Genomic DNA, 14,234 nt, shown 5'->3' on the forward strand with positions numbered 1-14,234 from the left:
TGTAAATAGTTTCTAATATCTGTAACTGTTTCCTGATTTCAGTTATATAATTAAAAAGAAACAAGAGTTTAATAATAATATCCATGAATAGCCAAGTTTCTCTTTGATCGTTTCGGATATTTTTCAAAGACAGATGGGTTTTATTTTGTGGATCCAAAGCGTTTTTAGTTCCGTGTTTAAGGTTAGGCGTTTTTTAGGTTGTTTTGGTTCTAGTGGGACTCTATTAAACCAGGACTAAAGGTAATTTGCTCAGAGAATTGCCCACCTACCGTAAATGTCTTTCCCAATGGGAGCGAGGTTCCGCACGGCTCGTTGGTTTCTCCTGCTCCTGCTCACCGCTATCTTTCCCAACTTGCTCGATTCAGCACCCGGATCAAACTCGCCTCGCCCCGGCGCCCATAAAATGTGCAAGTACCTGAGCTCTTTGTCGTCTCTCGGTCCGACTCGACCCAACACCATTTTTCCTTCCCCTATCCCACTGATTCCGAACCCCACCGATGCTGCTGCTGCTGCTTCTGAGCCCCCGTCCTCCATCCCATCTGCGACGCTACGCGGCTGTGCGTCCACCTCTTCCCGGATTTCACCTCCAGGTCTCTGCCCTAGCATGTACTCCCCCTCAGAAGAGGATCGGTCATTTTCCGAAACAACGACAGGGCTCCATCCGTCCATGTTTCACAGACACATAGGTAGCTCCGTTTATGACAGACTATGGTAAGTTCTGCCAGCGCTTGGAGGAAACACGGCTCTCAGGAGAATATAGTCGGGGCCATCAATGTATCGTAACCGTTGTGTTGGGAGCCATTGCACGAAGCTCTCATGGTAAAGCGGTTCCTCGTAGATAACTAGAAACTACAGTAATAACACGAATTCTTCGCCTCCTCGATACCAAGATGTCAGCTATTTTACAATTTACATCCAGTTAGAGCCAAGTAGTAAAAGAAGCTATGATTGCACAGCGGTCATCTTCAGAACAATTACAGCCAATCAGACTCCGTGATGTTTATACGTGGGACTCCAATCGCAACGACTCAACAAAGTAGCCAATCAGAAGGCTCCAGCGGTTAACCAATGAGCTGTGTGTACGGAGAGCGTATGAGTTGACCGTACGTCAACGTGTTCGCAACACTGAAACGACAATTTGTTGAAAAACGTGGAAAACAAAACAACTATATTATATACACATACATTTAAGGTTTTATTAAATTAATATATTGTACGTTTGTTGAAAAATTTGGAAGAAAAAAAGTTTTAAAGGTATTTAAAGAGTGTTGTGTCAATATGTTTTTCTTATTTTGATTAGTAAATAGTATACATTTTTTAAATCACTTTAAGAATAATGCATTGATCCCACAGAAAGAAAAAAAAAAAACACTAGCACTATAAAGAGCATGGATAAAACATGTTGTGTACACAGGTGGGGTGTAACCAGTTAAGGCAAGGCAAGTTTATTTTTATGACACAATTCGGTACAGGGACCATTCAAAGTGCTACACATGAATTAGACAGTGAAATAGAAGAAAAATGAAAGCAGAATAAAAGGAAATACAGATACAAACAAGATAAAAGCAAATAATTAAAAAAAGACACACAGTTGGACCTAAAACTAGTTATAACTCAGTTAACAGTTTACTTTCAAAAGTTAAAGGCAAGTCTAAAAAATGGGTTTTTTTAAACCTTGACATAAAAGAATCTAGGCTATTAGAATTTTACAGACTTCTGGGACTTTGTTCCTGATAAATGGAGCATAGGAACTAAATGTTGCTTCTCCGTGTTTGGTTCTAGTTCTGGGTGTACAGATTAGGCTGGAATTATAAGACCTGATGGTCCAGGAGGTTGACACACTGACATATCTGTTATGTATTGAGGTGCTGATCCATTCAGTGATTTAATCAGATTCAGACATACTTTAATAATCCCAGAGGGAAATTACAGACTAACAGAAGGATTTAAAGTCTATTTTCTGAGCTACAGGGAACCAGTGTAAGATGTGCTCTACTTTCTTAGTTCTAGTGAGGACACTGGGAGAATCGTTCTGGATTAGCTGCAACTGTCTGATTTTATTGGCAAACCCATGAAGACACTGTTGCAGTCATCAATTCTACTAAATGCATGAATGAGTTTTTCAAGATCCTGGTTAGACATTAGTCCTTTAATCCTGGAGATGTTCTTCAGGTGATAAAAGACTGACTTAGTAACTGCCTTTATGCTCCTCTAAAGATTCAGGTCTGATTCCATCGTCAAATGGAGAAAATGATGGAGCATTCACATATTGATCTGTTCTAAGCAGGTAACCAACGCTCCGAGGGGTTCATAGTCACCTGGTGAAATTGTGCTGTAAAGCTGTGTCATCTACATAGTTATGGTACCCCATCTTGTTTATTATAATTTAGCTAAGTCACATTTACTTACATTTACTTAAGAAACTTTACATTTACTGCTCCATACTTTTCCCCTTTATTTAATAATATCTGTATAAAATATCACCAAATAAAGCACACCTTTGTAGTTTAGTAAGATGAATCTGATCTTCATGAATTTATACATTCTCTCCATTTTTTTTATTGAAAACAGCAATGTGAGACCTGTTTTTTTACTATCTTGAATATTATATTCAGATGAAAGGCACGTTTTGCATGTTATCAACTTTTATTCATGTTATATTTTAAGTAAAATATGATTAAAGTATATTTTGTGAACAGCTGTGTAGCTTTTTATCAACAAATCTTAGACACTCCAATGTAGAGACAGAAATCTATTTTAAAAAAACGACAACAAAGGAGCTCTTAAGTAACATGTTGGTTCCAGTGTTAATTATAATTTGCAACATTCAGGTTAAGAAAGAAAAATATCAGTTTGAAAACTACTTTTGTCTTTAACACTAAACCCTCTCACAATTAAGAAAAATATATCTTTATTTCAAATAGTCTGAGAGATTTACAAGAATGATAGCAGGTAAAATAAGTTCTCTGGTATAAGGATAGAACTGAACAGCTTTGCATATGATGGGTAAAACAATCAGAGGTCAAGTTTCAGTCCAGAAGACACAGATGCTCCAGCTGGTGCCAGGTAGTTTGGAAGTGAAGGGTTTGCTCCCAGTGATGTTCCTGCAGTGACCTTCTCAGCTGGCACCTGTCCGGCTTCATTAACACACCGCCGCCGCTGACCGTAGTGGTGATTTAAATACCCCTGCTGACAAAACAGTGGGGCCTTACGGTGTGTGAGGGCTGAGCGGAAACATGTTTCTGTAATGCAGGGGAAAAACACAAACAGGGGATAAAACACTGACAAAGGGAATCTTAAAAGAAAAATAAAAAGACAGAGAGGATTCTGCTTTTGGAGGGTGTGGCTCATAAATGCCAACTGAATGTTTGCACAAAAGCAAAGAAAAATGGATCAGCAAACCTTTGAACAGGATGATATTTAGCTTGGAGCTACTTAAATATCTTTAACATTAATTTGTACTGCTTTTTCCCTTTTTCAGATCCATATTTTATTGTACTTTGTATGCATTTATCTTAAAAACTAAAGAAAATATCTACTTTTCCACTGGAGTCTTTATACTACAGAATGTGTTTTAGCTAAATGGATCTAATGGTAATATAAGGATGTAATAAAAAAACAAAAAAAACTGAATAATTAGTAGGACTTTAAAGATAAATGTTTCTGATTAGGGAACAGATCAGTTGCTGTGGTGCTTTACCTGCACTAAATGCCCTCAGGTCAGTCTGGACACAATGCTCCAGGAAGCGCCGCAGCGGCTGGATGTGAGACAATGGAGCGTCCCATTCGGTGAGGAAGTCCTCAACCATATGATGGATCGCCTTCGGCCTCGGTAAAGGCCAGCCATGGGGACGCATCCTCATGTCTTGCTCTATATAAGAATTCAAACAAACCCACATTTCTCAGAAATCCCCAGAAGCTGTCAGAATGAAAATGCTTTCTGAAGACGGCACCATCCATACCTGTAGGGAGGGAGTCATAGTAGTATAAAACAGGATGGAGAAAGTTGGATTTCCAAGCTCTTTTCCATTCTGTTTCTGCCCTGCCATGCCCAAGAAAGTCAATCTTCTTCTTCCCATACTGCATGACCACCACTATGAGTCCATGATTAGACACCTGGTGGCCAGACAGAGAGGAGAACTGGGGCAAAGCTTGGAGCAGGAACTCCTCGACGTACTCGCAGTGAGAGCTAAAAGGGGAAGGAGACAAGGGTCAGCACAGTGAGCAAGACAAACAAAACCGTCACCTTAAATCTGAAACTCGAAAACAATTTATTTGGAATTTTTTTCTTTGTGGAAGATCATCAAAAAGAGGAGCATAGATGTAAACAGAAAATCTGAAATTATAGATGGGTATAGATGGGGAATTGCTAAAACTTAAAGAGTTGAGTAGAGAGCGATCTGCATCCTCTGTGCATGCAGGTCTGTCTTCCTCCTATAACAGGTGTCTGCAACCTTTTCTATTCAAAGAGGCACTTTTGCCACCACTGCTGCAAAATAAAATTTATTAAGAGCCATAACAGGTTTTATAAATTTTTAAAGCCTGAGGAATAAAACCAAGATTTTCTATTATTCTACTTTGGGCAATAAAAGATCATTGAATATTTAAACTGAAAAAAAAAAAAAAATCATTAATTTTGTAGATTGAGGCAAGCTAATTGCATCCCACCTACGCATATAAAGAACGTCGTTCAAGCTAACAAAAAAATTGCATTACATTAAAAGGCCCCTGCTGTTGCTGACACTGTACAGAAAACATACAGGAGAACCCTTTGTTATTGACCAAATAATTACATTTTAGGACATCCTTATGTCTCAGGAAATAAGTTGTCACGTCTTATGGAGCCTTTTGAACGTCAAACACCTTAACTTGGACTCTTGTGCATTTAAAAAATCAGACAGTCTGGGTGTTTCGGGGCTCTGCCCATTGAGCTGCTCTGTTCTTTCCCTTGTCATTGAGAGAGCAACTCGACTTTATCTGCTTTGATGGGTTGGAAAAAAGTAGTTTTATTGGTTTATAAGCAAGAAAGTGAAGACTTCGTCTATGCAGGCAGTTTATCAGGATTATTAATGTTCTTGTTCAGAGCAACAGACAAACCGAAAAATGGCGGGCGGCAGTGCTGGGAGTCCCCCGTGACATTTTCACTGCTGTTTGTAGGGGATGGAAGGGAATTTCAACAATTTTTTTAAGGGTTTTGTTAAAAACTGCAAGTAGCAGAATATAAGATGGAATATTTTTGGCCGGCAGGGTTTGAATATATTAGTCCTTGTAGGAATTATAAACTATTTCCTCACAGTTCAGTGAGAAAAACATTCCCTTGGCTTTTTTATGTGAAATCAGTGAAGTTTGAACTCTATTTATATTTATTACCTCCTCCAAGGAGGTTATGTTTTCAGCCATGTTTGTTAGCTTGTAAGTTAGCAGGATTAATTGTAAGTTATGGATGGATTTTAATTAATTTTAACCAGAGGTGCGCCTCATGCCAAAGATCAATACATTCAAATATGGTAATCATCCAGATCATGTGTGAGTTTTATCTATAGGTGTAAGTGACAATATGGGGCAAAATCTGCTACTTGGCAGAGGTCAGCGTTCTCCCAGTGCTTTTGTTTGGTACAGTTTATTGCTAAAGCTCTGTGGAGGCACTATATTTTGATGATGATTAGGGCTAGGCAATTAACTGCAAATGCAATATAATCGCAATTTAGCAAAGCGCAATTTTCACATCGCAGAGACACTCAAATTTAGTCAATTTAAAAAGAGAGACACTACATTTATCCCTCCAGCCATTTAGGTGGAGGTTATATTTTCAAAGTTGGTTTATCTTCACACAGATGAGACGAGACAGTTGCAGCTTCCATGCAGGTCCATGCAGAATATTAGAAATAATATCCCCCACTAAGGTCCTGCAACAATGGACTCTGGACAAGCTAGCTTTCAAGCACATGAAAAACAGAAAACCCTTGGGCGAAACATCTACATGCTTGTGCAAAGCAGAATTCCAATAAAATAGAAATCACAATATTGGATGAAAATAATCACAATTTAGATTTTGGGCAAAATCGTTCAGCTCTAGTGACGATCCATATCAGAATCGCAATACAATGATCTTTTTAACAATCCTCTAATATTTTGACATACGGATATTTGGCAGAACAAGCTATTCCCCCCTAAACCAGATGGTGGCAGCAGTGACTACTGACAGCTTCAGTTCCATTGCTGGGACGATTGAGTGTGCAACACAAGCTGCTCCTGCTGCAAGAAATGCTCATGCAGCTGGACCCCTCAAGGATCCTCAATGTCTCCCATAATGCTTGCATGTAAACACGACATCCTGACACTTAAAACGTGTTTGATGTGAACGCAAAAGATATCAGATTTCAGCAAACGACGGAGCTTCAGTTAAATATTGACCAACCGGGCAGATATCTAAGCTTAAAAGTTCTACATCCTCGATTAAATATTTTCAACAATCTGCCATTTCCCATGATTCATTGCAGGTCAAACAAATTTGTCAGGGTTGGACAGTAAGAACAGTAAAGTAAGACAAATACAAAAACTGTGATTAAAAAAATTAATATATTAGTTTTTATGACCCAAAATAAATTTCTAAGATGTCAAGAATGTAGCTTAAGTTATTAGTTTCTCTGAGACATGAGGAAGTCGTAAATGTACACCATATATAGGTAATAAATAAAGTGGACCAAATGGTTGGGTGACGAACAGTTGTTATGGCAACACCTGAGCGCTGGATCTTTGTTTTACGAGGCCTTGCAGGTCACTCATACCCTCTACTCATGCACTTATATTTGATATCTAAATATTCTCCACAATTTTTTCCATTTTTATCTACATAACTGTCTGCTCAGGATGCCAGGAAAGCATCTGCTCACCCATGAAGAAGAATAACGTCTCCCAGCATCTCGAACATCTGGTACGGTCCAGAGGCCTCTCCCACCCGCTTCAGGATCCAGGACATCAGCTGCGTTGTCATGAGCCTCGTCGATGGCCATGTGTTGCCATGGTAACGGTACTCAAGCACACGGTGGACGGCTCGGGCTGAAGCAGGGGTTGTTCAATTTACATAAATTGCCATAATGGTTGCCATTATAAAAAAGCCTGGCTACTGAAGAATAAATGCTCCAAATGTCAGAGAAGAAGATAGATTCTGTTTACCTGTGTAACGGAATCCGTGGACGAAGCCGCCGGCGGAGGCCCGGTAGTCTCTAGAGTGAGAGGCAGTCCCCAGAAGGAACAGGCCAGGGGTGTTCTTCCCCTCGTACCACGCCGTCACACCTGGAAGTCGCCCTTTTGCATTTTCGCTATGTGGTGGGCACGCAGAGCTGAGGGGATTTACATAAACAATGCTCTAGTACAAAAAATAACAAAAGATGTTGGATTCCAGGAGCCACGGGTATTTCCATCTGTACCTGTGGAAAATGCTGAAGTTGAACCTGAATCCAAGGCATCGGATCACTCGGTCGTAGGGTTTCCGCAGGGGAAAGTTGTCGATGTAATGCGCAGGAAGCTCCTCTCGTGATACGGTGGAACCACTCCGCTCATCGCTGCTCTGCATGTACTTTTGCAAACCCAGATAGAGCTTGGCCCCCCTCTTTGATCTCCTCCTGCCGCTCTCCTCCTGTTTAGCGATGACGATGTCCTCCAGGTGGGCCTCCACCAGCCCGTCAAGGGATTTCAGCTGGTATGTGTCTAACAGCTCGTTATTAACGGCTCTGGGTAAGGTACATAGAACAGAAGTGTCTTTTTGACCCATCTTCTTATCTATTTCTTTATTAACCTTCCTTGTTTTAGCATCTTGCTTTACCTTAGATCTCCGACGTAATGCGTCTGCCAGGCCAGCCGCACGGGGCTGGAGCTGAGCATGTGCACCCGGCTCGCTCTCCCTAAGATGCTCTGGGCGGTTTCAAAAGCAGAGTTTCCTTTCCCCAGGATCAGCACAGCCTGATCTTTGTAGTCGTCCGGGTTAGTGGAGATGGACTCGTAGCCCTCAACCAGGTCTGACCCTTCAAACTCCACCTCCTGAGGAACCCACAGACCCGTGGCAACTAGAAGGATACTGGAGCAAAAAAATAAATAAAAGGATCACGATTAATGAGCCCATCTCCACGTTCCAGGGCGGAGATCTATTTTTTTCCTTTCTAGATTCATTATTGTGATTTCCCTTAGTTAAACATGACATACAGTAGCAGCCATTCAAAATCGCCCTTCCCAGTAAGACGTCAGCCGGAATGCAGCCTACTCCCCTGCGACTCCCAGCCAAATCCCTCCAACTTCCACCCACTGGCCTTCTCCTGGGCTTTTAATTTTTTTACTCTGACTCCACCCTTTCACTGAATTACAAGGTCTGGCCAGGAGATGACACTTCTCTTTTAGTCCAAAGACTGATGTTTAAAAAGAACCTGTAGGGGACCAGCCAAGGGACTATCAAGGAAAGTGGGGAAAGTTTGAATTGCTACTAATGTATGTATTACCCACAGAACTGTATGAATCTTACCTAAAAGCTCATATAAACCACTTCTACAGACACCAAATGCAGTCAAACCTATAGGCAGCTTAATCCGAAAGTAAACAAAGCACACAAAAAACACCACTGTAGTCCCAAAAGAAAAGCTCTTCAGTTCCTTCTGAAACAAACAACCATAAGAGCTGCAAGATTTCAGACATATATGTCTTATCACAATCTATCCAGTATTTATTCATTGAGGAGCAAAACATAAAAAATGAACAACCTTAATTGTTATATTATTCCTCATGTCCTAAATCCACCAATGCTCAGCCATGTTAGCTGAACCTCCAAGTCTCCCTAATTGGCTTTATCTGCCATTATTTCATGATTTCTATCCCAGCTCCAAGGAGCTGATTGGATAAAAGTAAAGGTCCTTCAGCCTGGCTTCATCATACCGTATTCACTGAGTGGTTGGAGTTATGTAAATGTAATAGATATAACTCCATTCTACTGGCTTTGTGGATTAAAAGAAAGCTAATTTGTGAAATCATCTAATTCCAAGTCAAGTTATAGCCAGTAGGCATGGCATATAGTCAGTTACATATTCAGTTTAAGTGTCTTGTATTTCCATAGAAATTGGGTAAAAAATAGAAATTGCTACCTCTATATCCTGTTTAATACGACACAGCATAACCTAAATTGAAAGGCATCCTTAGACTGGTGTCAGAATGTCTTTGAAATTAGCGAAAGTCCAGCTGTCTTCCAAAGTGGTTTTCACACCTAAGCCATCCCAACATAAGGCCAGAGATGAATGTCGTCTATAAGCTCTTCTCATTGGCTGCTGTTTCCGGTGGATTACTTTTGAAAATGTCGCTTTGTCAGAATTTGGGCAGAAGAGAAATGGTTATGATGCAGAAGCTGTTTGTTTTCCTCACAGCCACCTACAGGGAGACTCCTTTCATTGAGAAACTGAGGGAATGCTGTGAAACCAAACACGCCCATCGTAGCGACTGAAAACTGTGGATTAGTATGTTTGTTTGGCAAGAAAAAGGTTTTTAAGTTTTATATCTGACTTTCTGATGGAAGAAAATCAAGTCATGAAAGATTACACCCCCATTCGGAGCTACTTTACACGATTGGATATTCTTTTTCTGTAGATTATTACAAGCAAAAGGAACCTACACCTGCCTGGAACTGACAACTTTGGGACATTTAAAGAAAACATTGGCAGAAAAGGAGAATTTTTCCATTTAGCAGTATCATAATAACATACTTATTGAATCTTTATGATAGTAGGTTGCATAATTCTACTGATATAATTGATTCCTTAAGAAAGAAAAAACACGATGCCTACGAAGCTGGTACTGACTGATAAATACTTTATTTACTGCCATATACTGCAGGTGTTTCTATCTGCTTATATTGAACATTTTAGATACAGGTATTAGATATATTTGTTTTTTAGTTGATATTGGACTGAGTTTTGATAACAACATCAGATTAAGACATCCCTAGCTGAATGGTCTAGTCAAAGGCCAGATATATATCTAATTCAGAATATGTGACAAGGCTTGCGATGACATATAAACTCAGCAGGGTTAAATAAAACTAGATTAGATAGATAAAATTAGATTCTTATTTATAAAAAAACAAAATAGCTTTTTTTTCTCCTTTCAGTTACCTGCATGAGTAATCTGCTGCATGTTGGTCAGTGAGAATGTAGCTCCTTCCTGCGGCCGACGGCATGGACCTGATCCGTCCGATGTCCACGCCGTACTTTACCTTCAACCCGAGCTCCTTCACAAACATGGACAGGTACCGAGGGAAGGCGTCGGCGGGGGGGTAGAACTCCTCGCTCACCCTCCTGAACAGCAGGTCAGGTCTATCGCTCAGCAGAGAGTTCCAATCATGTCGAAGGTTAAACTCCCGATTAGACCTTCCTGTGTGGATTTTGTTAATGCTAATCAGCTTCCTGTGTCTGGGATATCTGTAAACGAAATAAATGGTACAATGTGACACATTTGAACCACTTTCTACTTTAAAACCAGAGCTGTAGTAAAGCTTCTCACTTGTTGAAAAAGCTCCCGGGACCAGAGTTCCTCTCCAAGATAATGTAGTCCCTCTTTGCTTTGGAGAGAAAGAACCCCATCTGCAGACCAGCAGGTCCAGCTCCGAGCACACAGTAACTGTAGTGGCTGGTCCCATTATGGAGGTGCTCATTGAAGGAGGTTAGGACGAAGCCAAACAGGGTAAAAACCATGAAACACTGAAGGTTTGGCTCCATAACCTGATGGGACAGGAAGCGAAGCAGCATTAAAAAAAAATTAAAAATTAAATGTTTGATGAGTAGTATCTAATGGATAAGAGTAGAATAACAGGTTTCTGTAAAAAACACTAGAATCCTGAGCTTAACAAAGACAAATAATTAAACCTGAAAAAAAAAAAAAAAAACATTCAATGACTTTGAAGGATGGGTCCCTTTGAAGGATGGGACTTTGAAGGAAGCTCCAAGGAGTAAAAAACTAAACAGTGTTTCCTGCAGAGGTAATTCCAGCTGTTCATTACAGTTGATTCTTTCAAACAGAGCTTAGAGAAGCTAACGTGAACATGCTTTAGCAGCCTCTTAGAATCATTGGTTTCCTGTAAAGGTCTGCTTATGATGCTTTCTCTCTAAAGTGGAAATTTCCAACCTCCAACTGGTATATTTCAACTAACCTGAAAATCCAGACCGCTCCGATCTGAATTACAAAGGAGAGAGTCGAGGAAACACAACTAAACCCAACTTCCACATTCAAGATGGCTGCTACTTGCCTCAAAGGTAGTAAATGTAAGAGCCATATAATCAAAATAAGCAATTACTAATGTGACAGCAGCACACGGCTTTAACAGCTGGATGGTGGGTGTGTCTAAGGTGGGCGCGGAATTTTATATGAATGAGAAAGCGGGTGCACCGGTGGTGGTGGTAATTTCTGTTGACCGTGCTATATTGTTGTTTTATTTTTGGCATCATATTAAGGTTTAGCCTGGTCAGTAGGGGTGTAAATCACATCCATCATGGCGATTCGATTCAGTATCGATTTCCTGACCCAACGATTCGATTATTTTCGATACTCAAGAATACACCACGATTCGATTCTATTCGATTAATCGATTAATCGGTTAATTTTTTTTTTATTATTTTTTTTTTTTTTACACCTTACAGACTAAACAAAGTTTCAAGTTTGAAATAAATCAATCAAAGCTATAATATCATTATGCATTTTCTTTAGAAACAACAGCAAATAACAGAAGTAGAAAAGTTGCATCAAAAAAAAAAACTGCTAAAATACTGCACAATATCAGTGTAATGAGTTCAATGCAATACCTTGGCTCCAGAGAAACTGTCCAAAATATTTTTTTAGAATGTAATAAATATACTCAGGAACGAGAGATGTTGCGTAGAGAGTTAGACAGGAATAATAATAAACTAGATATAAGGGAATTGTTTCAAAGGTCATCTGGGGATGTAGTTTTTGGTAGTATTTTTAATTTTCTAAGAAGAACGGGTATTTTAGGGAGAATATAATAGTTTGTCTGGTCCATACTCCATTCTGGAAGGTGGCGGTAATGCACCTATAAGTTGTTTGCCAACCGCCATTAAAAAAAAGAAGAAGAAGAAGGCTTCAGAGTGTCGACGTCACCGCCCCCTTGAGAGACGCTCCGCTGCTCCTCTCCCAGACTGTAGTTGACCGCAAACAGTGCAGCAGACAGGAGGCCGGCTTGTTTTGTTTTTATGACTGAAATTGCGGAAAACAACTCGTGAAGTTTGACCCGCTAGAAGAGCGAGGTGCGTGAGAACGCTGGGACCCTTTTTACACCTGGAAGTCTGCTCTTTTTGGCCCTCATGTCCCTCCGCCATCGGACTAAACTCGTCCCCACTTCCTCACCCCCTCGGCCGTATCTAGACCCACAGTGTGTAGCTCAGACCACGCTTCAATACTGAGCATAATTTAAAAATGTCTGTGTGAAGATTGCTGCAACAAACTGCTGTAAGAGTATAACCAGGAAGCGAGGTAGGAAGGCAAAATAGGTTTAGCGGCACCGCAGCACGGGAGGGAGAATTACGCCCAGGAGCAAATGGATAAAAATAGACCGGAGGAAAAAAAAAACATGAATCGATTATCTTGCGGACGTGTCGATGCATCGGATCGTCGGCTTTTGGATCGATGCATCGATACAAAACGATTATTATTTACACCCCTACTGGTCAGTATGTGTCAGTCAATGTAAAGTCTGGATTATGACGGCCAAATGGAATAAATTGATGATTGCAATTACAAGAAGCGGCTTGGAGTGTTTTGAAGCGCATCATCTGATAGATGATGAAATCACCAATTAATCCAGTGCGGCCCTCTACAACACCGCTGGTTAGCTGCGCATGTAGTAAAACTTTATTCATCTTGCTGTTTACAGTCCAGATTGAACCATAAGAGTTTTGTAATGTTTTTACATATGTTTAACAGATATGTGCTGCCAATTTTCAGGAGGGACAAATTTTGAAGCCAATGTTGCTTTTTCTTTCCTCCATGTACATCATGACAAAGACACAATTTACACAAATCTTTAAAAAAACAAAACAAAACAAAAAGAAAACAGGACCAGTGGCCAGGATCAGCTCTTAGGGGTCCTGGCATGGGCCCCCATCTAGAACCGCCCATGCGTTGATGCATGAGGGCTAGGGGGGTCCCTGAGTAACTGGTTGATGTGAATATGCCTTGGGGCGGTGTTACATCATATTCTGTGACCCGTGATTTACTATGACCCGAGGCGCTACATCTATTTCACCATTGTTTATTTATGGTTCAGACATTAGTCTTGTGACTTAGTGTTTAGTTAACAATTTAGTGAATTAATTAGTTGTAACCTTACGGTTAGTAAATAGAGAATCCGCATCAGCACGCGCTGGAATCACAATATTTGCTGGGTCAAATATTTTGGCATAACACCGGTTCTGCACGCGCTTAAAACGGTTTCTTTTTAAAGGGGCCATTTTTAGCAACCCATGTAGCTATGGTTTAATATGACTCTAAGACACAAATATATATATATATATATTTGGACCATTTAAGGCAGCGTCAAAAAGTAGCTACATCTTTGTATGTCTGGACCGCATTCAGTAGCAAACTAAACCTTAAGACTGATAGAAATGAAATCGCTGCTGTTCAGTAAGAGAGAATTTATAAAACCGCGGAAGCTTTCTGAGGACAAGTATCCCCCGGTTCTCCATGAACTCCCTAGCCGACGTTATGTCACCCTGCCGGGGATGCGGAGGGTGCCTCCGCCCCGGGAGCCAGATGTGAGGCCGGTGGTAGCGTTCATAATAATCAAAGATGGAGGATAGAAATAAAGCATTACCTTCTTCATGAGTTAGTGCCTCTCTCGCTACATTTTGAGTTTCAGATGTCTTGAAACGGCAGCATGTTTGCTCTCATGGAGCGTTTTAAATCATGGGAACTGTGCATTCCTCAGTAAATGTCTCCCCCCCGGTTATGAAAAGCAATGGCTGCTTCCATAAGGGGGCGTGGTCAGAGGGAAACCATAGGGAGGGAGAGGCATAGATATCCATAATATGGATATCTATGGGGAGAGGAGCCAGAGTCACATTTCACATCCACTTAAAGAAACCCTTAATTAATAGCAACCAAGGGCGGCTCCAGAGATTTTTCTCTGCAGGTGCTAAAGGGGGGCTGAGGGTGCTGTGAAGCATCATTTGTTCCCACATTTCTTA

At 40.6% G+C, this 14,234-nt stretch overlaps 2 protein-coding genes across 2 annotated transcripts in view; both read right to left on the bottom strand.

Annotated features, from left to right (window-relative positions):
• Positions 1–923, bottom strand: part of ankrd54 (ankyrin repeat domain 54) — a 6,320-nt gene extending 5,397 nt beyond the window's left edge. Inside the window, exon 1 of the mRNA XM_015390369.1 lies at positions 270–923. Coding sequence (XP_015245855.1) covers positions 270–669 — 400 coding nt within the window. The 5' untranslated portion in view covers positions 670–923. The remainder of the gene's footprint in view (positions 1–269) is intronic.
• A 1,177-nt stretch (positions 924–2,100) lies between these two features.
• Positions 2,101–14,018, bottom strand: foxred2 (FAD-dependent oxidoreductase domain containing 2). The gene is made up of 10 exons (XM_015390371.1): positions 13,862–14,018; positions 10,537–10,754; positions 10,149–10,454; positions 7,826–8,077; positions 7,431–7,733; positions 7,177–7,343; positions 6,894–7,059; positions 3,963–4,189; positions 3,701–3,871; positions 2,101–3,242 (listed from the first exon to the last, which is right to left on the bottom strand). Exons 1-10 carry the CDS (start codon positions 13,868–13,870, stop codon positions 3,016–3,018), a joined length of 2,046 nt encoding a protein of 681 aa, XP_015245857.1. The 5' UTR covers positions 13,871–14,018; the 3' UTR covers positions 2,101–3,015.
• Between the last annotated feature and the right edge of the window lie 216 nt (positions 14,019–14,234).

The sequence above is a fragment of the Cyprinodon variegatus genome, unplaced genomic scaffold (genome assembly GCF_000732505.1).
Source record: "Cyprinodon variegatus isolate N-32 unplaced genomic scaffold, C_variegatus-1.0 Scaffold495, whole genome shotgun sequence".
Lineage (NCBI taxonomy): Eukaryota > Metazoa > Chordata > Actinopteri > Cyprinodontiformes > Cyprinodontidae > Cyprinodon > Cyprinodon variegatus.

What these genes read in the sequence shown, in the direction of transcription:
- foxred2 (XM_015390371.1), bottom strand. An exon ending in GCAGCAGATTACTCATGCAG is followed by an intron (nt 8,078 to 10,148) that starts GTAACTGAAAGG and finishes TTTTTGCTCCAG; the next exon opens with TATCCTTCTAGTTGCCACGG. An exon ending in CTATGACTCCCTCCCTACAG is followed by an intron (nt 3,872 to 3,962) that starts GTATGGATGGTG and finishes ATTCTTATATAG; the next exon opens with AGCAAGACATGAGGATGCGT.